Below are 26,059 nucleotides of genomic sequence, written 5' to 3'. Positions count from 1 at the left end.
ATAGACTCGGCTTGTACTCGCTAGAATTTAGAAGATTGAGGGGGGGATCTTATAGAAACTTACAAAATTCTTAAGGGGTTGGACAGGCTAGATGCAGGAAGATTGTTCCCGATGTTGGGGAAGTCCAGGACAAGGGGTCACAGTTTAAGGATAAAGGGGAAATCCTTTAGGACCGAGATGAGAAAAACATTTTTCACACAGAGAGTGGTGAATCTCTGGAACTCTCTGCCACAGAAGGTAGTTGAGGCCAGTTCATTGGCAATATTTAAGAGGGAGGTAGATGTGGCTCTTGTGGCTAAAGGGATCAGGGGGTATGGAGAGAAGGCAGGTACAGGATACTGAGTTGGATGATCAGCCATGATCATATTGAATGGTGGTGCAGGCTCGAAGGGCCGAATGGCCTACTCCTGCATCTATTTTCTATGTTTCTATTACCTTATAGAGGTTTATAGAGGTATTTTAGATTCTCGTGTGGAATTGGGATTGGGTTTCTTGGTTAAACATTTAACTTGAAAGAATGAAAGAATACTTTATTGCCATTTGTGACAAGTCTTTGTTATGCGTACCTAAGGTATGCAAAGAGTCGCCACATAAAGTGCGCTGACAAGGTCACAAAGTATCCCGTGCAAGGTCCTCATTCGTACTTGTGTACTTGTTAACATGTAGATAGCTCAATACTCTTGCCCAGAGTAGGGGAATTGAGAACCAGGCGCCATTGGTTTAAGGTGAAGGGGGAAAGATTTTATAGGAAACTGAGGGGTACCTTTTTCACACAAAGGGCGGTGGGTGTATGGAATGAGCTGCCCTAGGAGGTAGTTGAGGCAGGGACTATCGCAACGTTTAATGGATAGAACAGGTTAAGAGGGATATGGGCCAAACGCAGGCAAGTGGGACCAGTGTAGATGGAGCATGTTGGTCGGTGTGGGCAAGTTGAGCTGACTGGCCTGTTTCGACGCTCTATGAATGCTGAATATGGAGTTACTTGTTGTCCTATAGCATATGTGGGTATAGGCAGTTTAAATACTACTTTGGCATTGGGCTTGGTTGAGCTCTTATCCTGGTATTATAGCACGTACTTTGTGCTGTACTTTGTGATGTAACAGTGATTTATGTAAGATCATGAGGGGAATAGGTAGAGTGAATGCAGTGTCTTTTATCTAATGTTGGGCAAATCAGGAACAGGGGGACATCGATTTAAGGAGGAAGGGAAAAGATTTAATAGAAATCTGAGGAGCAATTTTTTCACCCATTTACCTTAATCCTACCTTGATCCCATTGTTCATTCTTCCCACATTTAGGATAGATGCAGTGGCGCACATGTAGAGTTACTGCCTCTCAGACCAAGAGAACCAGGTTTGATCCTGACTACCGGTGCTGTCTATATGGAGTTTGCAAGTTCTCCCCGTTATCTCCGGGTGCTCTGGTTTCCTCCCATATTCCAAAGACGTACAAGTTTACTGAGCTTTTTTGTAGGACATAGAACTAGTGTATGGGTGATCAATGGTCGGCGTGGACTCGGTGGGCTGAAGGACCTGTATCTCTAAACTAAAGAGGGGCATGGGTGTATGGAACGAGTGGCCAGAGGGGGGTCATTGAGACGGGTACTAAACCAACATTTAAAAGACATTTGGACAGGTTCATGGATAGGAAACGTTAAAAGGGACATGAACCAAACGCGGGCAGGTGGGACTGGTGTCGATGGAGCATCATAGCCAGCATAGGCTAGTTGGGCCGAAGGGCCTGTTTCCATGCTGTATAACTATGATCACTCTGTGAGTTTATTCCTGTATGGGTTAAATGCACCAGCTTAGAATGCCACCAGAGCATTACAGCACCAGATCCTGGTGTTGGGTGCTGTCAGTGTGGAGTTTCTCTGCTTTCTCCGATACACGGACTCATCAGCATCAACAACGGTGGCGTCATTGGTGAATTTATCAATGCCATTTCAGCTGTGTTTAATTACATAGTGTGAGACATTGAAAATCCAAGCTGTGGAGGTGGAACAAATGCCCTGGAGTAAGTCGCACCATGACCTAATTTATGCTTAAATATTTGAAAGAAGAAAGGGGAGCAGGAAATCATTCCGTTTGGTTCTGAGCTGATTTCAGTGGTCAGTTCATATCTTTCTAGCTCTCCCACCCCTCCAATCGATCTGAAGAAGGGTCCCCACAAATCCATGCTGCCTGGATTAGAGCGTGTCTGCTACAAGTTGGACCGACGTCACCTATCCATGCTCTCCAGGGATTCTGGCTGAGCCGTTCAGCTTAGTCCCTTCACTCAACTTTGTGTTGGCTTTAAACAATTACCACGGGATGTTCTGCCGAGTTACAGCGTCAAATGTTGCGACTTATTTGACCTATCCACGAATTCTACCTCTGCTACATTGACGACTGCATCGGTGCTGCCTCCTGCACCCATGCAGCACTCACTGACTTCATCAACTTCACAACTAATTTCCATCCTGCACTCAAATTCACTTGGACCATCTCCGACATCTCCCTACCGTTTCTAGATCTCACCATCTCCATCACAGGAGACAAGACTATTGACCGACATCAACTGCAAACCTATTGACACCCACAGCTATCTAGACTACACTTCTTCCCACCCTGCTTCCTGTAAAGATTCTATCCCCTACTCCCAATTCCTCCGTCTACACCGCATCTGCGCCCAGGTTTTCCTTACTAGATCATCGGAGATGTCCTCATTCTTTAGGAAATAGGGGTTCCTCTTTTCTATTATAGACGAGGCCTCACTAGGATCTCCTCGATATCCCACAGCTCCGCTCTTGCTCCCCCTCCCCCCATTCATAACAAGGACAGTCCCCCTTGTCCTCACCTTCTACCCCATCAGCCGTCGCATACAGCATATAATCCTCCAACACTTTCGCCACCTCCCAAGGGATCCCACTACTGGCCACATCTTCCCATCTCCACCTCTTTCTGCTTTCCGCAGCGACCGTTCCCTACGCTACTCCCTGGTCAACTCGTCCCTTCCCACCCAAACGACCCCCTCCCCAGGTACTTTCCCCTGCAACCGCAGGAGATGCGACACCTGTCCCTTTACCTCCCCCCTCGACTCCATCCAACGACCCCGACGGTCTTTCCAGATGAGGCAGAGGTTCACTTGCACCTCCTCCAACCTCATCTACTGTATCCGCTGTTCCAGGTGTGGACTCCTGTACATCGGCGAGACCAAGCGCAGGCTCGGCGATCGTTTCGCTGAACACCTCCGCTCAGTCCGCCTTCACCTACCTGATCTCCCGGTTGCTCAGCACTTCAACTCCCCCTCCCATTCCCAATCTGACCTTTCTGTCCTGGGCCTCCTCCATTGTCAGAATGAGGCCAAGCGCAAATTGGAGGAACAGCACCTCATATTTTGCTTGGGTAGCTTACGCCCCAGCGGTATGAACATTGACTTCTCTAACTTCAAATAGCCCTTGCTTTCCCACTCTCTCCATCCCCTCCCCTTCCCAGTTCTCCCACCAGTTTTACTGTCTCTGACTACATTCTATCTCTGTCCCGCCCCCTCCCCTGACATCAGTCTGAAGGATCTCGACCCGAAACGTCACCCATTCCTTCTCTCCAGAGATGCTGCCTGTCCCGCTGAGTTACTCCAGCATTGTGTGTCTACCTTCGATTTAAACCAGCATCTGCAGTTCTTTCCTACACATTGCAAATTATTTGTTCTATTCACCTGAAGAATTATTTCTTCGTGCTCACAGTTCAAGTTCCATTTACTCCATTTGAAAGCAAAGGCAGATGCCACGAGAGCCATCTGTGTGTATGTCTCGTGCTCCAGTTGTTTAATCTGTGGTAGAAATATCATTTAAAATGTGATTTTACAACCTTCCAGGTTATCACCTTTATAGCAACACATTGAGTAGCTTTCATAGAGTTAATATAGCATGGAAACAGACCATTTGGCCCACCATATCCACACTGACCAAAGGGCCCCATGCTTATTAACATAGAATATAGAACATAGAACATAGAAGAGTACGGAACAGGAACGGATCCCACCGCCAGACAATGTCTGTGCTGAACATGAAGCCAAGTAGCGGTAGAGTTGCTGCCTTACAGCGTCAGATCCTAACCACGGTACTGTCTGTAAGGAGTTCGTACATTCTCCCCGTGACCTGCGTGGGTTTTCTCCAGTGTTCTCCGGTTTCCTCCCACTCCAAAGACGTGCAGGTTTGTGGGTTAATTGGCTTCGGTAAAATTGTAAATTGTCTCTAGTGTGTGTAGGATGGTGCTAGTGTGCGGGGATCGCTGGTGGGGTGGAGTCGGTGGTTTGAGGGGCCTGTTTCCTCGCAGTATCTCTAAACTAAACTAAGCCAAACTGCATGATCCAAATCCCTGTTCCAATAGACAATAGACAATAGGTGCAGGAGTAGGCCGTTCGGCCCTTTGAGCCTGCACCGCCATTCAATGTGATCATGGCTGATCATCCCCCAATCCTGCCTCCTCCCCATATCCCCTGACTCCGCTATTTTTAAGAGCCCTATCTAGCTCTCTCTTGAAAGCATCCAGAGAACCTGCCTCCACCGCCCTCTGAGGCAGAGAATTCCACAGACTCACCACTCTCTGTGTGAAAAAGTGTTTCCTCGTCTCCGTTCTAAATGGCTTACTCCTTATTCTTAAACTGTGGCCCCTGGTTCTGGACTCCCCCAACATCGGGAACATGTTTCCTGCCTCTAGCGTGTCCAAGCCCTTAACAATCTTTGCACATCTTTCCCTGCACATCCATGTGTCTTATCTAAAAATCTCTTAAACACCACTATTGTATCTGCCTCCACTGCCTCCCCCTGGCAATGTGTTCCAGACCACCACCACTCTGTGTGTAAAAATACTTGTCCCGCAAATCTCCATTAAACTTTTCCCCTCTTGCGTTAATGCTATGCCCTCTAGTGTTGGACACCAAGAAAGGTTCTGACTGTCCACCCTGTCTGTGCCTTTCATCATTTCATACACTTCTATCACATCTCCCTTCAACCTCCGAGGTTGCAGAGAAAACAATGCAAGTTGATCCAACCTTGTAGCTGAAACCCTCTCATCAGGCAGTGTTCTGCTAATCTTATTGATCCCATTTTCCAGCATGTCCAGTCTTTTTTTGCCAACGCAATGCACATACATGCTCGTTGAGTTATTAAAATACTGCCAGTGACATTGCATCTACCATTCACGATGGCAGTGTATTCCAGACACTCTGCGCTCTCTGGGTGATAATGACCACTAACCCTCTTAAATTTTACCCTAAATCTATGTGAATGAATAAATGCTTTATTGTCACATGTGACAAGTCACAGTGTAATTCTTTGCTGACATACCCGAGGTATGCAAATAGTAGCCACATAAAGGGCACTGACAAAGTTACAAAGTATCCCAAGCCAGGTCCACCCCTGGTCTCTCCACCCCCCCCCCCCCCCCCCCACCCCCTCACGGCGGTCCCCCCCACACCGGGTCCTCCTCTGTTCCCGGCGGCAGATCCTCCGACTCTCACGTGGACCGTCCTCGACCGCCAGCAACTTCAACAACCGCCGACCTCGACCCTCTATGTCCTCTACCTCTTGATAGCATTGATAGCTGGAAACTTCTTATCATATAAACACTTCAACATTGTCCCGTCTTACCTATTTCTGCTCCACAGAAAACAAACCCAGCCTCTCCAGTTCCTCCCCTTGTGGGACTAGTATAGCTGGGGCAAGTTGGGCCAAAGGGCCTGTCTCTACACTGTATCACTCCTATGACTGCAATGCTCCATCCCAGGCAACATCCTGGTGAATCTCCTCTGCACTCTCATGTATTTTCTGCAGTGTGGTGACCAGAACTGCACCAGCTGAGGACTCGCCAATGTTTGCAGATTTTTTACAATTTTACAAATGTTTTTCCCCTTTCTATCAACTGGACAGTACGGCAGCAGGTGAAGAAGGGCTCGCTGGTGCAGACCAGTGGCATCGACGCCTAGTTTTAAGGCTAAATGACACAAAGTGTTGAAGTAACGCAGCAGACTGAATCAGTCTGAAGAAGGGTCCCTACATCACCTAGTTCCACCAGCATTTTTTTTCCTTTTTGTGTTTTAACCAGCAACTACGGTTCTTTATGTCAACTACATACAATGATAATCCCTTACTCAGTTTTAGCAGACAATCGGCAATAACGGACACCATTCCCCACACTATGGTCTGCTGTAACGAGAGTTTACTATATATAATAAAATTAATTATAAAATTAATAACCCCAATACTAATGCAAAAACAAACTGAAGTCATTAGTGTAATCAAAGACAGGCCAAAGATCAGTGTTGAGATTAGTATTGTGCAGCTTCCAAGAGCCTGGTGGTTATTGAGAAGAAGATATTAGAGTCATACAGCTCGGAAACAGGCCCTTCGGCCCATCTTGCCCACACCGTCCAATATGCCCCATCTACACTAATCCCACTTGCCTGCGTTTGGCCCTTAAGTCCCACTTGCCTGCGTAGTACGGCTCTATTCTTGAAGCTGGTGGTCACTGTTTTCAGACTTCAAATAGGCAAGAGGATTGCAAATTGAGCCTGTTTCTACAGGAGGAAGATCCACACCACACCATTCTGGTGCACCTACTTTGGGGAGGTCAGAGTTAGAAACATAGAAACATAGAAATTAGTTGCAGGAGTAGGCCATTCGGCCCTTCGAGCCTGCACCGCCATTCAATATGATCATGGCTGATCATCCAACTCAGTATCCTGTACCTGCCTTCTCTCCATACCCCCTGATCCCTTTAGCCACAAGGGCCACATCTAACTCCCTCTTAAATATAGCCAATGAACTGGCCTCAACTACCCTCTGTGGCAGAGAGTTCCAGAGATTCACCACTCTCTGTGTGAAAAAAGTTTTTCTCATCTCTGTTTTAAAGGATTTCCCCCTTATCCTTAAGCTGTGACCCCTTGTCCTGGACTTCCCCAACATCGGGAACAATCTTCCTGCATCTAGCCTGTCCAACCCCTTAAGAATTTTGTAAGTTTCTATAAGATCCCCCCTCAATCTTCTAAATTCTAGAGAGTATAAACCAAGTCTATCCAGTCTTTCTTCAAAGACAGTCCTGACATCCCAGGAATCAGTGAGGTGAGTTTTCTCACCTTCAAACAAGTTGATGAGAGCCCATAATCTCCACAACTGCTAAGAAGTGTAAAGTAAATGCCGCTTACCTTGATAGTTTTTGCAACATATTTCTCTGATTCAGCTCCTGGGAAAATGTTCAGCCCTGCGTTGATCATGCAAATGATTAGACTGGAAGCTGTCATCCATTTTCCTCGTATATGTGAGAGATTATCTTTGATGGAAATGGGACACAGTTGGCACAGCTCCTGTGGTATTAGAAGAAAATGACCAGATTGAGGCAGTACATCCGCTTTGTGTGTGTACAGCAGAGATTGGGGTTTTCTGCAGAGTGTTGAGCAAATGACCAGGGAGTATTTCTATTGAATTAAAAATTGCCAACACAGCAAATGCAGCAGAACCTGTGGAAGGAGAAACACATCGAAAAGTTTCAGACTGATCACCTTTCAGGTGGTGCAGCAGTAGAGCTGCTACGTTACAGCGCCTGAGACCCAGGTTCGACCCTGACTGTATGGAGTTCGTACGCTCTCCCCGTATTTTCTCCGGGGCTCTGATTTTCTCCCACTCTCCAAAGACGTGCAGGTTTGTAGGTTAATTGGCTTCGGTAAAATTGTAAATTGTCCGAAGTGTGTCTAGTAGGATAGTATGCAGGAGGCATGGAGTCGATGGGCCGAAGAACCTGTTTCCACATTGTATCTCTGAACTAAACTATAAACTCAACCTATTTCCAGAACTGAGTTACTTTGGAGATTACCTAAGTGAAGTGTCTAGGAAAGTGGAGCAGACAAATGACACAACAGTAGGTGATGAAGTAGGACTGTGTAGGAGGGAATATCAGCATCGGGACTGAGGGGGTAGGAGGATAATAGACAATAGGTGCAGGAGTAGGCCATTCGGCCCTTCGAGCCAGCACCGCCATTCAATGTGATCATGACTGATCATCCCCAATCAGTACCCCGTTCCTGCCTTCTCCCCATATCCCCTGACTCCGCTATCTTTAAGAGCCCTATCTAGCTCTCTCTTGAAAGCATCCAGAGAACACGCCTCCATCGCCCTCTGACGCAGATATTTCCACAGACTCGCCACTCTCTGTGAGAAAAAGTGCTTCCTCGTCTCCTTTCTAAATGGCTTACTCCTTATTCTTAAACTGTGGCCCCTGGTTCTGGACTCCCTCAACATCGAGAACATGTTTCCTGCCTCTAGCGTGTCCAAACCGTTAACAATCTTATATGTTTCAATGAGATATCCTCTCATCCTTCTAAACTCCAGAGTGTACAAGCCCAGCTGCTCCATTCTCTCAGCATTTGACAGTCCCGCCATCCCGGGAATTAACCTTGTATATCTACGCTGCACTCCCTCAATAGCAAGAATGTCCTTCCTCAAATTAGGGGACCAAAACTGTACACAATACTCTAGAAATTATCTAAAAGTAGGATTGAAAGTCAACCCAAGTCACCACCCTATTCTGACGGCATCTGGGAATTTGAATTGCAGAGCCCTATCTGCAGCGCTAATGAAAAGCCTGACAGAATTTCAGGCTGTCCACATAGACATCTGGAAATAGCCACTATTTTGTCCAGCTAAGTTAAAGCTATTCAGTTGTGAGACTGAATTTCTTAGCAATGATCTCCATAATATATAGACACATTTAGAACCACATGGAGGGTGTAAAAAGAATTACACAGAGAGCAGCTGAAATCAGAATTGAGAATGTCACACAGAGATAATGAATAGATTGGGGGATTCTCTGCTTTACAGATGATGCGGTTGTGAGGTGACTAGTTTAGTTTAGTTTGTGGTAAAGTGTGGAAACAGGCCCTTCAGCCCACCGAGTCCATGCTGACCAGCAATCACCCCGTACACTAGTTCTATCCTGCACACTTGGGACAATTTACAGAAGCCAATTAACCTGCAAACATGCATCTATTCGGAATGCGTGAGGAAACCCATGTGGTCAAACTCCATATAGACAGCACCTGAGGTCGGGATGGAAGCTGGGTCTCCGGCACTGTAAAAGGCACGTCGGCCCATGCCGACCAGCGATCACCGCATACACTAGCACAATCATACACACCAGGGAGAAGAGAGAATGTACAAACTCCATACAGACAGCACCCATAGACAAGATCGAACCTGGATCTCTGGCATTGTAAGACAGCAACTCTACCAATGCACCACCGTGCCACCAGATTTTAGGACAATGTTAAGGCCTAATGTTATTACATTCCTGATGAAGTTGGTGTGGGCACGGGAGAGGGTGTACGAGAGGTTTACCAGGATGCTATTGGACACAAGATGCTGCAGTAACTCAGCGGGCCAAGCAGCCTCTCCAGACAACATGGATAGGTGACGTTTCAGCTCAGGACCCTTCCACCTGTTCAGGAGAGGTTGGACAAATTTGAATTGTTTTCTCTGGAGCCTTGGAGGCTGAGTGAAGACATAAGAAAAATGTATAAAATTATGAGCCATAAATAGTCAAGATCTTTTTCCCCCAGAGTAGAAATGACAAACGCTGAAGGTCATAGCTTAAAGCTGAGAGGGAAAAAGTTGAAAGGAGATGTGTGAGACAAGATTTTCTGCAGAGAGCAGTGGGTGTGTGGGACGCGCTCGTGCTGCCAGGAGTGTAATGGGGCTTTTTCACGGGGCGAGTTGACGCAAGATGTCACCAGAGTGAAGTGGTCGTGGTCCAGCACGAGTCTCGCACGATATAACGGGGGGTAGATAAAGAGTTCCCACGGTACTCGGCATTTCTGTTATTTGTGCGAGTGACTTGTCCGTCTCCCGAGCTTTCGCGTTAAATCTTGAATGAACATCGTGAACTACACGTGACACAAATGATGTAACTTTTTTTTTCACACACTATAAATATCCTCCCTTGGTTGAATTGCCTCATTTGGAGACATGTTTTACTGTGTATGTGGGAGACACAGATGGACTGAGCACAGTACCTCGGTCTTACTGTGTGTGGGAGAGGGGGAGAAAGAGACGTACACTCACAGAGGCAGAGTCTCTCAGCCTGTGTAAGAGGGAGGGAGAGAGAGAGGCACACACAAGGTGGATGTGAAATCTCACCTGCCTGTTTCAGTGACAGACACCCGCCGCCAGTAAATGAAGACACCCCCATCTGTTTCCCCCTCCTCTCCCTCGACTCCCCCACCTTTCCCTCCCAACTCCAGTCCCGTCCCGACCCCCTGGGAAACTGAATAGAGCAGTCAATCAACTGCTGCCTGTGCGCTGATATGACAATAAAGGCTACTTTACTTTACTTTACTGAGTTAAAGAGTTCCCACGGTAGACTGTAAAACTGGGACCCTGGTTCTGGACTCCCCCAACATCGGGAACATTCTTCCTGCATCTAGCCTGTCCAATCCCGTAGATACTGATTAGACCGGTATCTATTTATTTACTTTATTAATGATTTCAATTAAATATTGGGAACATCAGGCCGCAAACGTTATTTCTTGAGTGTTAGTGCTGGACTTTGACTCGACCTTCCTAGTTAGCCGGCGCCTGAGACTGAGCCAAGCAATGTCCAGACCTGACTTCAACACAAAGTGATGGAGGAACTCAAAGGGTCAGGCTCGTCCAACGCTCTGTGTTTTGCTCATGATTCCTGCATCTGCAGTTCCTCGTGTCTACAGACCAGAGTTGCCACTTGACTCCGAGATGACCATCACAGAGCATACGGAAGATAGACACGAAATGCTGGAGTAACACAGCGGGACGGGCAGCATCTCTGGAGAGAAGGAATGTGTGACGTTTCGGTTCGAGACCCTTCTTCAGAGTCTCGTCCCGAAACGTCACCCATTCCTTTTATCCAGATGCTGCCCGTCCAGTATTTTATGTCTGTCACCAGTATTGCTGTGTCTATCATCGGCGCAAACCAACATCTACAGTTCTTTCCGACACATTAGAGGATACCGTCTCGCCATCACTCGGATTACCCGCTTCATTTCCATAACGTTGCCACCTCTCTTTACTTTGCTTACTGAAGCCTGATCCTTGTCACACTCAGTGCTCTATCGCCCAGCCTCTCATCTTTCAATCGGGTTCGGCCAGGAAGGAACTGCAGATGTTGGATTAAAACGAAGATAGACACAACATGTAGCTCAGCGGGACAGGCAGCATATCAGAAGGGTCTCGATATCTCTGGAGAAAAAGAATAGGTGGCGATTCGAATCGGAACCCTTCTTCAGACATCCTAATCGGAATTGAGTCTGAAGATGTGTCTCGTCCCGAAACATCAGCTATTTTTCTCCAGAGATGCTGCTTGACTCGCTGAGTTACTCCAGCGTTTTGTGTCTGTCTTCGGTTTAAACCAGCATGTGCAGTTCACTCCTTACACGGGTCTCTGGAGAACATTGATTGGTAGCGTTCCGGACCCTGCTTCGGAAAGGCATCGATCGCTAGTCGGCGAGGACTCCGAGCTGTATCTCTCAAAGAAGTACATGTGAAAAATTTCTCACGGACCATAAAAATGCGGGACCTTTCAGTAAAGTCCCTTTTAAAGTCCCTTTTAAAGATTATAGTTATTTTCTGGAATCTCATTAACATAACTCATGAATAAATTGATGTCCATATGCGGATGCAAATCTTTATTTTTTAAATTCAATCCCACAGAAGACAATTTTTACTCACCTTCTGTCCCCTCTGTCCAGCTTCCGGGTTCACCGTTCGCAGGAGTTCCCACGGTAACCGCAAGAGTTATTACGGATATCGCACGGATATCGCACTGGCCACTACGTCCATATAATGTTGCAATGCTCAACCACAAGTGTACAAGTCACTCTTGGAGAAATTCAAACTTGCTTGAATTTTCTCCCGAGTGACCAAGTTACACGATTACCTGCCGTTAGCGCTACGGTGGTCCACGGTGGTCCACGAATGCCGTACTGTTATCGCACGAGGTTCCCACGATGTTAAACTCTGGTTAACTCTTGCGTCAAGTCGCCCCGTGAAAAAGCCGCTTAAGGAGATATGATGTCGGTGTTTAAGATGCGTTTGGAGAGGCACATGGATGAAGAGAAATAGACAATGAGCAGATAGATGAGACTAGCTTTGCTTGGCACAATGCTTGGCACAGATATGGTGAGCCAAAGGGTCTGTTCCTGTACTGTACTGTTCTGCATATATCCACGCATTATTGAGGAAAGTAGGACATTTTAAATGATGGGATTAAAGGGGGTCACTAGCTGAACTGTTTAGTTTAGAGATACAGCATGGGAACTGGCCCTTCAGCCCGCCAAGTCCACGCCGACCATCGATCACCCACACAAGATACACACTTGTGGCAATTTTACAGTAGCCAATTAACCTAGAAACCTGCACGTCTTTGGAGGGTGGGAGGAAACCGTAGCACCCGGAGAAAACCAAATGGCAGGCTAATACATACCGTGCAGTACACAGCAACAGGGTGGTACAACGGCGCAGCTGTAGAGTTGCCGCTTTACCGCGCCAGAGACCCGTGTTCGACCCCGACTACGGGTACTGACCGTACGGAGTTTGTACTTTCATCCCGTGACCGGCATTGGTTTCATCCGGGTGCTCCAGTTTCCTACCACGCTCCAAATACGTACAGGTTTGTTGGTTAATAGGCTTCGGTAAAAATTGTAAATTGTCCCTAGTGTGTGTAGGATAGTGCTAGTGTACGGGGATCGCTGGTCATGTTTCCGCACTGTATCTCTAAGCTAAACTAACGGCAAAACAATTGCAAAGCTGGGACCCCTGGTATGTGAGGTTGCTGGTCATTACTGCCTTGTTCTCATGTTCTCATAAACTAACAGCGTAATCACTAAACATGTACCTTGATTTGAATTTCCACGATAACCAAGGCAGAATGGACGGTTAAAAGAGCCTCATTTTCTGCCACGGGTTTGATGTTCCACGACTGGAAAGGCATGTTGACATAATTTCTCTGAATCAGGGTGAAAATGTTGAAGGTGTCCATCTTAAAGGATAAATGATCCGTCTCTGCGTCGAACGTGACACTGTGAATGCCATCTGTCCTCCACACTAGTCCTGTGAAGAAAATCAAGAGGTCAACTCTAATTCTAAGATCAGCTTGCCTCTGCAGTGCAGTCAAGTGGCAGGCAAGACACTTGAGGCAGAGGTCGATGTGGGGCGAATGCCATGGTCATGATGAGATGAAGGGCTCAGAGAGGAGACAGGTTCACAATGCTGATGAATCATTGCTCTAACTGTGAGAAGTCCTCACTGAAGCAAATATGGGCGGCACAGTGGCACAAGTGGTAGACCTGCTGCCTCACAGTGCCAGAAACCAGGGTTCAATCCTGAAGTCTGAAAAAGGGTCTCAATCCGAAATGCCACCTATCCCTTTTCTCCACAGATGCTGCCTGACCCGCCGAGTAATGCTAGCTTTTTGTGTCGATCTTCGGTTTAAACCAGCATCTGCAGTTCCTTCCTACACATAGTGGGCCAAAGGGCCTGTTTCCATGCTGTATCTTTCAATCATTCAATTTTCTTTGTGTTCTGGTTAAGTCTACGTACAGAAGTTGGAAGTTAGAAGTTCTACCTTGTTGGTGAACTTGGTTGAACCCGTGATCAAACATGAGCAAATGCCTATATGAGGAACTGCAGGTGCTGGTTTACGAGAAAAGCCACAAAGTGCTGGAGTAAAGCCCCTGTCCCACTTTCCCGAGTTACTCACAAATTCTCCCGCGTTTTCCCCTTGATTCAAACTTGGATAATGCCCGTAGCGAGTCCGTAGGAGGCCGTAGGAGTCCATGATATATCGTAGCGGCTCGTAATGCCAACCGTAGGCACTCGTGGCATCAGGTAAGTCGGGACGTTTTTTTCCAGCCCGTGTCATCCACAAGCAAACGGCCGGATTGAATGGTTCCATTGCCGGTTGAAAGCCGCTATGGCAGCCAGAGGAACAGTTGCCTCTGGCTCTGCTCGGCATTCGTACGGTGGTGAAAGCAGACCTCGGTTGATCGTCGGTGGAAATGGTTTATGGCACAACTCTGAAGCTGCCCGGTGAATTTGTCGAACCAATCCCCGCAGACAGATCCTATGATCCGAGCAGGTATGCCGATCGATTACGGCAAACTACCCAGCTAACTCAGGCCAACACGGACACGGTGAACACCTGCAATGGTCTACTGACCTCCAACACTGCACACACGTTTTAGTCTGACACTACGCCGTCCGCCGATCTCTTCAGCATGCATACGATGGCCCCTTACCAAGTCATCCAACGCCCACCCAAAATCGGAACGGAAAAACTGACACCGTATCCGTCGAGCGGTTATAGCCAGTATCCGTCGAGAACCAACCGACTACCTCACCCACCGAACCGGCAAAGTCACAAGACCCCAACACTTCCTGTCAAAGACCCCCCACGCTGCAGTACCAAACACGATCAGGCTGTAAAATCAACCCGTCAGACCGGTACGGGGCAGGACAAAGCCAGGCAGTCGCCATCTTGTGTGACTCGGTGGCTGAGGGGGCGAGCTGTGGCACCTTCACGCCCACGTTGGTTTTGCGACTCTCGCCAGCGGCCTCACATGAAGGTCCAGCCACAAGAGCTCAATAACAACTCCAAGGTCAGACCCACTAATTGTCCTTGTCTGCACACGGGTTATGATTAGTGAGAATGTAGGTAAAAGGGGCTTCTGGAATAAACGTGACATAAGGTGTCTGGCTCAGTTAAGTATCGTTTGTTCTTTGCTTTCTGTCGTGGGATTCAGTAGACCCTACAAACTCAACAGGTCTGACAGCATTTGTGGAGGGGAATGGATGGGTGGCGTTTAGGTTGCAACCTTTCTTTCGATGAAGGATCAGAAGTAGCATCCCGACCCAAAAATGTCACCTGTCCACTTTCCTCCACAGTTGTTGCCTGACCCACTGAGTCCCTCCAGTGGTTTGTTGGTGTGTTTGCACGTTCTCCCTGTGACCGCGCAGGTCTCTCCGGGTGCTGCGGTTTCCTCCCACATCCCAAAGACCTGTGGGTTTGCGGCAGGCGCGGCCAAACCGGAAGCGGGGGCTGCGCGGAGGTCGAGTGATCCCCGTACGGGGCCGGTCCCACCAGCATGCGACTGCATGCAGCGAGCGCGACCAAACCGGAAGCGGGGATCGCGCGGAGGTCGAGTGAGTGACTTGGAGTTCGAGCGAAGTCCGCGTGAAGTTCGCGCGTGACGTACAGCGTCAATACGCTGCGTCCGGCGTCGAGACGCTGCGTATGCCCGTCGAGGCGGTGCGTACGGCGTCGAGGTGGCTGCGGGCCGGTAGGCCGTTGCCGCGCGGAATTTTTGAACACTGTCAGTTTTTCGGAGCCCCGCTCGATGTCGGGACCAGCTCCGCACAACTCCATACGGTTCCGACAATCGAAGTGGGACCGGCCCCGCTAGGCCGTATGGCTCAAGCGACCACGTTAGGTCGCGCTTGCCGCATGCAGTAGCATGCTTGTGGGACAGGCCCTTTAAAGTTTAACCTTGAAGGCCCTTTGTCAGAACTGGTAAAGAAAACTGGTAAGGATCAGATCTCTTGAAGGCTCTCCAGCTGAACCACTAATGTTGTTTCTCTTCCTGCTTATGCTGCCTGACCTTTATTTACAACATTTGCTGATTTAATTTTAGATTTCCAGCATCTGTAGTTTTTTTCCCCCCCTCCGTACATCTACTTCCAAGGTCCTTAAAGCCCAATTTGTTTGTTTCACAAGTGTATCAACAACAGATGAATGAAATTCTAACTGCAGCATCTTGCCTCCAAGATGGCTCCCAACCGAGGCGACTATTTGCGTGCTAGCCACAGAAGCAGATCTACAGTCACATATTACAATCGCTCCACACTCTTAAATACAGCAACATCTCCTTAAACTATCACCTATCTGTACACTGTAAACGGCTCGATTGTAATCATGTATTGTCTTTCAGCTGACTGGATAGTACGCAACAAAAGCTTTTCACTGTACCTCGGTACACATGACAATAAACTCAACCAAACTGATTTCTTCACAGCCTCTAAAGGCAATGACACGCATATAATAATCAACAAAATATGATAAATGAATAACTAACACTCGGTAAATTAAAAATTCGGCAATAAAATGTAAATTTGCAACAGAATACCAACTCTCACTCATATTAGGCTGATGCTCAATATTCATTTAAATGGCTGCTGTATAGTTCTGATACATTCCTGGTTTACATATTTGGGAAATTCAAGGCATTATAATAATTTAGAAGGATGAGAGGGAATTTTATTGAAACCTATAAGATTATTCAGGGTTTGGACACACTAGAGGCAGGAAACATGTTCCCGATGTTGGGGGAGTCCAGAACCAGGGGCCACAGTTTAAGAATAAGGGGTAAGCCATTTAGAACGGAGACGAGGAAATACTTATTCACACAGAGAGTTGTGAGTCTGTGGAATTCTCTGCCTCAGAGGGCGGTTCTCATGATGCTTTCAAGAGAGAGTTAGATAGAGCTCTTAAGAGTCAAGGGATATGGGGAGAAGGCAGGAACGGGGTACTGATTGTGGATGATCAGTCATGATCACATTGAATGGCGGTGCTGTCAAAGGGCCAAATGGGCTACTCCTGCACCTATTGTCTATTGTCTATAATAGTGCCAAAATATCACATCTGAGTGTAACAAACTAGAAATTATTCACCAGTGTTAGACACAAAGTGCTGGAGTAATTCAGCAGGTCAGGCAGGATCTCTGGCGAAAAAGGATGGGTGACGTTTCGGGTCGGGCCCTTGCTCAGACTCCGCTCTCCTCCTCTCTTGAGTAAACCAGGATTGACAGTTCCTCTCTACACATTATTCATCAGTGAGCTTGTTTTATTATCATTCTTACACTGTAACATTCTGTGTACAGGTCGCCCCAGGTTGTGATAAGCTCCCATTCCCATGGACTGTTCATTGCAAGGCAGAGGTGCAGCTGCAAATTGAGTTCCCACAGGGCAGAAGATGCCTGTCACCCTGCAAATCCATCCCACCGGTCTCCAACACACTCCACATGAATCCGGTGTTGGTGAGGTGGGGAGGACCTGTACGATAGAGCAGGTGTCACCAGGAAAATCGATTCCAGTCAAAAAAGCTCCATCGGATCTTGTCACATCTGCTAAAACTGCTTTTACTGGTTTGTCAAACCACAATGGACCGTTCTGTTAGTTTTAGTGTAGTTTAGTTGTCGAGATGCAGCGCGGAAACAGGCCCTTCAAAACCTCTACATCTTTGGAGCGTGGGAAGAAATTGAAAATCTCGAAGAGGAACCCACACAGGTCATGGGAGAGAAGGTACTGACACGCCCATAGTCAGGATGGAACCCGGGTCTCTGGCGTTGTAAGGGAGTAGATCTACCGCTACAGCACTGTGCCGCCCATAACCACTTATTTATTTATTTATTTATATATATATGTTTTTGTTTTTTTTAATACAAAATGCTTTTATTCAGAACAAACAAAAATACAGAGTAGTAACACGATCAAAGAATGCCTATATTGGCAGTTTACGAACAGTTATCAAATTAAAATATTAACAATTTTATCAACAATACATTCGACCTCCCGCGGCGACCAGCGTTTGCGGAAGGCCTCCAGTGTCCCCGTGGACACCGCGTGTTCTCTCTCCAGGGACACGCGGGCACGGACATAACACCGGAAAAGGGGCAGTCAGCCGACCGCGGTGCGGCCATCGACTGCCCGCTGCCTGGACCCGCGAATGGGTCTCCAACCCCAGAGACTAGAAGAAATTCAAATAGCAGTTAACAGGAATAAGCGTTCAGTTTATTTCTGGTGTTAATGATCCAGCATACCAGACACGGCATCAGTTTTACAGAAATGAAGATCAATTGTGCAGGTTGTCTGTGTGACATCAATGTAGCCGTACAGCATAGACTATCTAAACCTGGATTCACAAGGAACTGCAGATGCTGGAATCCCGAGCAATACAGAAAGTGCCGGAGGAACTCAGTGATTCAAGCAGCATCTGTGGACCGAATGGACAGATGGCGTTTCCGGTCAGGACCTTTTTCAGGATCAGTTGCATTGATCCCTTTGCCTATTATTTGTTCTCAAGGACTTTCATGATCATGTCCAAACTAAACTGTGGTTTAGTTTAGTTTAGTTAAGCTCAGAGATAAGTTTAGCGCGGAAACAGGCCCTTTGGCCCACCCAGTCCGCACATTTAACACCATCCTACACACACCAGAGACAACTTTTTTTACATTTACACCAAGCCAATTAACCAATAAACCTGTACGTCTTTGGAGTGTGGGTCTCAACCCGAAACGTCACCCATTCCTTCTCTCCAGAGATGTTGCCTGTCCCGCTGAGTTACTCCAGCTTTTTGTGTCTACCTTATGTTTAAATGAGGACTGGTTTCTCCTGTAACCTATGATTTCCAGTACAGTCGAAACCAATGAGAATTAAGAATATAAACAGAAAATGCTGGAAATAGCGGGTCAGACTACATGTGGAATGAGGAAGAAAGCACTCACAGTCATACAGCATGGAAACAGGTCCTTTGGCTAACTTGCCCATGTTGACCAAGATACACCATCTACACTAGTCCTACCTGCCTGCGTTTGGCCCATATCCCCCTAAACCTTTCCTATCCATGTACCTGTCCAAATGTATTTTAAATGTTGTAATAGTATCTGCCTCACCTACCTCTCCTCTGGCAGCTTGTTCCATATACCCACCACCCTCTGTGAGAAAGTTGCCTCCAGGTTCCAAGTAAATCTTTCCACTCTCACCTTAAACTATGGTTTTCGATTCCCCTACTCTGGGTTAAGAAAAACTCTGTGCATCTACCCTATCTATTCTCCTCGTGACCTTTTACACCTCTCCAATATCACCCCTCTGCCTCTGAGCTCCATGGAACAAAGTCCTAGTGTGCTCAAACTCTCCCTATAGCTCAGACCCTCAAGTTAGATATGTACATGGATGGGACAGGTATGGAGGGATATGGACCAAATGCAGGCAGATGGAGCTAGTGTAGCTGAGACATGTTGGCTGGTGTGGGCAAGTTGGGCCGAAGGGCCTGTTTCCACACTGTATCACTCTATGACTCTATAATCTTTACTTAAGGGTGCACCAATACGATACCTGAGGCATCCCATCGAGCAGGCGTGGGCTGTTCAAAGAATAATGCCCTCGGAGGGAGTTTGATGGTAATTCCTACGGGTTGCACAGGATGGTTTTCGGCGTCCCTCTCTTCGATGGTTCCCAGTGAGGACATGCTCTCCTTGGCCGACTCCAGCGGATAGGAATATGGCTGCAAGCCTGTCTCCGACAGCTAAAAATGGAGATAACCACAACAGGTTTATTTACTAGTAGAAACAAGGGAACGCAGATGCTCATTTACAACTAAAAAAGCCAAGAAAGTATAGTTTGGTTTGGAAATACAACGAGGAAACAGGCCCTTTGGCCCACCGAGTCCATGTCGACCAGCGATCCCCGCACATTAACACTATCCTGCACACACTAGGGACAATTTACATATACAGTGAGCCAATTAACATACATACCTGCACGTCTTTGGAGTTTGTGAGGAAACCGAAAATCTCGAAGAAAACTCACGTGGTCACGGGGAGAACGTACAAACTCCATACAGACCGCACCCGTGGTCAGGTTCGAACCCAGGTCTCTGGCATTGTAAGGCAGCAACTCTGCCGCTGCACTACCGTTTTTCAAAGATCACATTTATCTTTCAGGAAGTATTCCTCAGGATGCAAAATGTAGTTTTAGTTTTCGAGATACAGTAAGGAAACAGGCCCTTTGGCCCACCGAATCCATGCCGACCAGCGATCACCTATACCCTAGCTCTATCCTACAAATTAGTGGCAATCCTATAGGTGCTGTCTGTACGGAGTTTGTACGTTCTCCCTGTGAGCCTTTCCCGACTATCAGCATGAAGTAGTCACGACTCGAAATGTCACCTATTCCTTTTCTCCAGAGATGCTGTCTGACCCGCTGAGCTACTCCAGCTTTTTGTGTCAATCTCCCTGTGACCGTGTCTGGTTTTCTCCAGATGCTCTGGTTTCCTCCCACATTCCAAAGACGTGCGGGTTTGTAGGTTAATTGCTGTAAATTGTCCCTAGTGTGTAGGATAGAACTAGTATAGGGGTGATCATTGGTCGGCGCGGACTTGGTGGGCCGAAGGGTCTGTTTCCACACTGTATCTCTAAACTAAACTAAAATAACCTGTTCACTGCCAGCATTAGTTGTGGGAATAATCATGGCCAACACAACGAATGCACTCATTGATCTGCTGTAATTATGACGGAGACTTTTTTTTAAATTACAGGTCTACCATCGATTTTCCAGCACGCTTGGTTCCCGGGTTTTGCCATATTATCCGTTTTACCGGACTAACAGACTTCACGGCCTTGGGGGTCCGAGATTCCGGCCCACAAAGTCGGCCTTGGAAGTCGGCTGTGGGAATGAATCTGCCAGCTCTGGCTGGGCCGGTGTTCCGCCACCGCAAGAGGGAAAATTGGGCCCGCCATTCTGTACAGAAGTCCCAATGAAGTCTAGATTGGCCACCTGACCCGGCATAGGCACCACATTTTCGGGGGGACTTCCAGGGGGGAGGATTTCAAGCGCGCTCTCGTAATTTTATCTGGATTAAAGGGGGCAGCGGACCATCAGTTGCCGGTGGTGGGCCTGTACCACAAAGCCTATATTTAACATGCCATTTGAAAGGTATTCCTGCAATAGTTCTTCCTCCAGTGTTGCGCTTAGCCTATAAAGGATTTAAATGCGTTAGAAGGAACTGCAGATATTGGGTTTCACCAAAGATAGACCCAAAATGCTGGAGTAACCCAGCGGGTCAGGCAACATTTCTGGAGAAAAGGAATAGATGACGTCTCGGGTCAAGACCCTTCACAGTCTGATGCAGGGTCTCGACCCGAAACGTCACCTATTCCTTTTCTCCAGAGATGCTGCCTGACCCGCTGAGTTACTCCAGCTTTTTGTGTCTATCTAAGGGTTGAAATACTGCAGATCGAACTCACTGACCCGCCATCTTTGAGAGGATGTTGAAGTGAGAACATGGCCGTGTTTACCACAGTAGATAGTAAATTCCGAAACAAGCTCTTTATTAACATGTGTACAATTTCAAACACAGCAAGAAGTTGTCACTGAACAGCATTTGTGGTTTTGGGATGTGAAGAGGTTGAAACATACCTGGACAATTCTCCATCCATTGACAATCTTGGGCTGAGGTGGCAACTTTAACACATCAAAATAATACACCCCACCCAGCGGTGTGTACTGATTAAAATCAACAATAGATTCATCTAGCGTTTCAGAGGATGGATATTCTGCATGTATATAAAAGACAAGTTAAATCATAGTAAAACTCCCTTTTCAAGTGTTCAAAAACAAATTATGTTTCAGCTTCTTCTCTACAGCCATTAGGCTATTAAACACTACAATCTCAAATAAGTTCTGAACTACATAGATTATTGTTATTATTGCATTATTATTGCTTGTTTGTTTTTCATGTGTATGTATGTGTGCGTGTGTGCGTGTATGTATATATATATATATATGTGTGTGTGTGTGTGTGTGTGTGTGCGTGCATGTGTATATATATACGTATGTGTGTGTACGTGTATATATATATGTGTGTGTGTGTGTGAGTGCGAGTATGTGCGTGCATGTGTATATATATATATGTGTGTGTGCATGTGTATATATATATGTGTGTGTGTGTGTATGTGTATATTTTTATATGTGTGTGTGCGTGTATGTATATATATATATATATGTGTGTATGTATATGTGTGTGTGTGTGTGTGTGTGTGTGTGTGTGTGTGTGTGTGTGTGTGTGTGTGTGTGTGTGTGTGTGTGTGTGTGTGTGCATATATATATATTTACAGAATTTTTTTTTCTCGTTTATTATATTGTTTACAGTATGCTATGTTTACATATTATGTTGTGCTGCTGCAAGTAAGAATTTCATTGTTCCATCTGGGACATATCGCACAAACAAAATGATTGTCGAGGCCTCGGAGGGAGGTGCAGAGGGGCTATTGACCGAGGATTGATGCTATGTTCACCTGGCCTGTGCCCCTGACGTTGAGCCTTCAGCAGCAGATGGAAGGTCTGTTATTGATGGGATGTCCTGTGAAATGGTTCCCTGGGTTCCTGTGATGTGTTAGCTCTGGGGACCAGCCACTGCAGCCTTTTGCCATCCCCCCCCATAAAATATCTCCTTGAAGTATTCAAGATAGAGTTAGATATAAGTCTTAGGGCTAATGGAATCAAGGGATATGGGGAGAAGGCAGGAACAGGATACTGATTTAGGAAGATCAGCCATGATCACATTAAATGGCGGTGCTGGCTCAAAGGACTGAATGGCCTACTCCTGCACCTATTTTCTATGTTTCCAAATGACAATAAATCACTCTTGACTCTTCCATACTATTGTGATCATTGAGACTTTATGATTAACAAATAATCAACAAATATTGGAAGTACATTTAGGTAGCATTCATGGAAAGACAATCACAGTTAATCTTTCTGGACCCTGCTGTTACGGCACCTGCCTCAACTATCTCCTCTGGCAGCTTGTTCCATATACCCACCACCCATGTCTCTCAATTCTCCAGTCAGTTCATCCAGAAGAAGTCTGGCTGTTCCTAGAAATATCTAGTGGGAGGAACACTCTGACATAAGTTTCACTTTTTTGGACATCAACGGACATTTGGTGTACTCACTGCTAACAGCCAGATCCGACGCCCTTCAAGTGCTGGAATTTTGTCACAAAATGGGGCGGCACTGTGGCGCAGCGGTAGAGTTGCTGCATTACAACGCCAGAGACCCAGGTTCGATCCTGACCACCGGTGCTGCCTGTACGGAGTTTGTACGCTCTCCCCGTGACCGCGTGGGTTTTCCCCCGGGTGCTCTGGTTTCCTCCCACACTCCCAAGACGCACAGATTTGTGGGTTAATTGGCTTTGGTAATATTGTAAATAGTCTCTAGAGTGTGTAGGATTGTGCTGGTGTGCGGGGTGATCACTAGTCGGCGTGGACTCTGTAGACCGAAGGGCCTGTTTCTGCACTGTATCTCTAACCAATCGCATATCAATCTCGACTTTATTAAATGTTCTACTTGACATTCTGTACATTCTCAGCTCTATGGGTGAAATCATGTTGAATTGTGCTTTGTCAAACCTTCAACAGAAATGGCTACCAATAACTTCTCAAACTAAAAAACAAATGTATGTCCTACCATGAAGGAGCTCTACATTTGTCATTCCATGAGCTGATGATCTCTCACCACTTGGCGACCTGTGTTTCAACAAATCATCTCTAGATGGGGAGCTCAACGCACTCTACAGAATGAAACAACATCAAATAATCCTGTGGTTAGCTAAATCATTTATTCACACTAGTCATGGCTCATTAGATGATCAGTGAAGCATTGTTTCCTGAAAGAAAGGACAAATGAATACAATGTAGGAGGGAATTTTGTGCTATACCCGTACTCTATATCTGACTTTACTCAGATAGGCACAGACACAAAATAAAACAGCTTGTAGATCAGTGGTGAGTCTATTGAACAAGTCGGTTTATTAAAGGCCTTATCGTTGCACATGGGGCAAACAGTCTGAGCAAACCCAAGACCACGGGAGACAGAAAACTGGGTCACAGTTAGGAAGGGCAATGGGCAGAGGCAGGGACTGGTGAGTACCCCGGTGGCTGTACACCTTGAAAATAAGTACTCATGTTTGAGTAAGGGTGGGGGAGACAGCCTACCTGGGGGCAGCGACAGCGGCCGGACCTCTGGCACAAAGACCGGTCCTGTTGCTCAGAAGGGTAAGGAAAAGAAGAGGAGGGCAATTGTAATAGGGGACTCTATAGTCAGGGGGTCGGATAGGCGATTCTGTGGATGTAGACAGGAGACCCGGATGGTAGTTTGCCTCCCTGGTGCCAGGGTCAGGGATGTGTCTGAACGTGTCCAAGAAATCCTGAAATGGGAGGGAGAGGAGCCTGAGGTTGTGGTACATATAGGTACCAACGACATAGGTAAAAAAAGAGAAGAGGTCCTGAAAGAAGAATTTAGGGAGTTAGGTAGAGAGTTAAGGAGAAGGACTGCAAAGGTAACAATCTCAGGATTACTGCCTGTGCCACGCGACAGTGAGAGTAGGAATGGAGCGAGGTGGAGAATAAATGCGTGGATGAGGGACTGGTGCAGTGGGTATGGATTCAAGTTTCTGGATCATTGGGACCTCTTTTGGGGAAGGTGCGACCTGTACAGAAAGGACGGGTTGCACTTGAACTCGAGGAGGACCAATATCCTGGCGGGGAGATTTGCAAAGGCTACTGGGGAGACTTTAAACTAGTATGGTTGGGGGGAGGGACTCGAATTGGGAAAGCTAGCAGTCAGTGTGTAAGGCAGGGGGCAGAGAATGGTAGCACTCTGACCCAAAATGTAGGGGAGAGAGAAGAAAAAGAAAATAAACAGAGAATAAGAGATGGTGGGTTTCTTAAATGTGTATATTTTAATGCTAGGAGCATTGTAAGAAAGGTGGATGAACTTAGAGCCTGGATTGACACCTGGAAGTATGATGTTGTGGCGATCAGTGAAACATGGTTGCAGGAGGGCTGTGATTGGAAACTAAATATTCCAGGATTTCGTTGCTTCAGGTGTGATAGAATTGGAGGGGCAAGAGGTGGAGGTGTTGCATTGCTTATCAGGGAAGATATTACAGCAGTGCTTTGGCAGGATAGATTAGAGGGCTCATCTAGGGAGGCTATTTGGGTGGAACTGAGAAATGGGAAAGGGGTAGCAACACTTATAGGGGTGTATTATAGACCGCCAAATGGGGAGCGAGAATTGGAAGAGCAAATATGTAAGGAGATTGCAGATATTAGTTGTAAGCACAAGGTAGTGATTGTGGGAGATTTCAATTTTCCACACATAGACTGGGAAACACATTCTGTAAATGGGCTGGATGGGTTGGAGTTTGTAAAATGTGTGCAGGATAGTTTTTTGCAGCAATACATAGAAGTACCTACTAGAGAAGGGGCGGTGCTGGACCTCCTGTTAGGAAATGAGACGGGTCAGGTGGCAGAGGTATGCGTTGGGGAACAGTTCGGGACCAGTGATCACAATACCATTAGTTTCAATATAATTATGGAGAGGGTCAGAACTGGACCTAGGGTTGAGATTTTTGATTGGAGAAAGGCTAACTTTGAGGAGATGCGAAAGGATTTAAAAGGAGTAAATTGGGACAGTTTGTTTTATGGGAAAGATGTGGAAGAGAAATGGAGGACATTTAAAGGTGAAATTTTAAGAGTACAGAATCTTTATGTCCCTGTTCGGTTGAAAGGAAATAGTAAAAATTGGAAAGAGCCATGGTTTTCAAGGGAAATTGGACACTTGGTTCGGAAAAAGAGAGAGATCTACAATAATTATAGGCAGCATGGAGTAAATGAGGTGCTTGAGGAGTATAAAGAATGTAAAAAGAATCTTAAGAAAGAAATTAGAAAAGCTAAAAGAAGATATGAGGTTGCTTTGGCAAGTAAGGTGAAAGTAAATCCAAAGGGTTTCTACAGCTATATTAATAGCAAAAGGATAACAAGGGATAAAGTTGGTCCATTAGAGAGTCAGAGTGGACAGCTATCTGCAGAGCCAAAAGAGATGGGGGAGATATTGAACAATTTCTTTTCTTCGGTATTCACCAAGGAGAAGGATATTGAATTATGTGAGGTAAGGGAAACAAGTAGAGTAGCTATGGAAACTATGCGGATCAAAGAAGAGGAAGTACTGACACTTTTGAGAAATATAAAAGTGGATAAGTCTCCAGGTCCGGACAGGATATTCCCTAGGACATTGAGGGAAGTTAGTGTAGAAATAGCAGGGGCTATGACAGAAATATTTCAAATGTCATTAGAAACGGGAATAGTGCCGGAGGATTGGCGTACTGCGCATGTTGTTCCATTGTTTAAAAAGGGGTCTAAGAGTAAACCTAGCAATTAT

At 46.5% G+C, this 26,059-nt stretch overlaps 1 protein-coding gene across 1 annotated transcript in view; it reads right to left on the bottom strand.

Moving 5' to 3' along the window:
* Window positions 1-26,059, bottom strand: part of dnai7 (dynein axonemal intermediate chain 7) — a 51,615-nt gene that overhangs the window by 668 nt on the left and 24,888 nt on the right. Inside the window, exons 9-14 of the mRNA XM_033039442.1 lie at window positions 23,306-23,408; window positions 21,254-21,390; window positions 19,172-19,361; window positions 12,900-13,114; window positions 7,186-7,344; window positions 3,697-3,810 (exon numbers count right to left, since the gene is read on the bottom strand). Coding sequence (XP_032895333.1) covers window positions 3,697-3,810; window positions 7,186-7,344; window positions 12,900-13,114; window positions 19,172-19,361; window positions 21,254-21,390; window positions 23,306-23,408 — 918 coding nt within the window. The remainder of the gene's footprint in view (window positions 1-3,696; window positions 3,811-7,185; window positions 7,345-12,899; window positions 13,115-19,171; window positions 19,362-21,253; window positions 21,391-23,305; window positions 23,409-26,059) is intronic.

Source organism: Amblyraja radiata, chromosome 21, assembly GCF_010909765.2.
Source record: "Amblyraja radiata isolate CabotCenter1 chromosome 21, sAmbRad1.1.pri, whole genome shotgun sequence".
In the NCBI taxonomy this organism is placed as follows: Eukaryota; Metazoa; Chordata; class Chondrichthyes; order Rajiformes; family Rajidae; genus Amblyraja; species Amblyraja radiata.
Note: the sequence above shows the minus strand (reverse complement) of the source record. Positions and strands in the feature narration are given on the sequence as shown.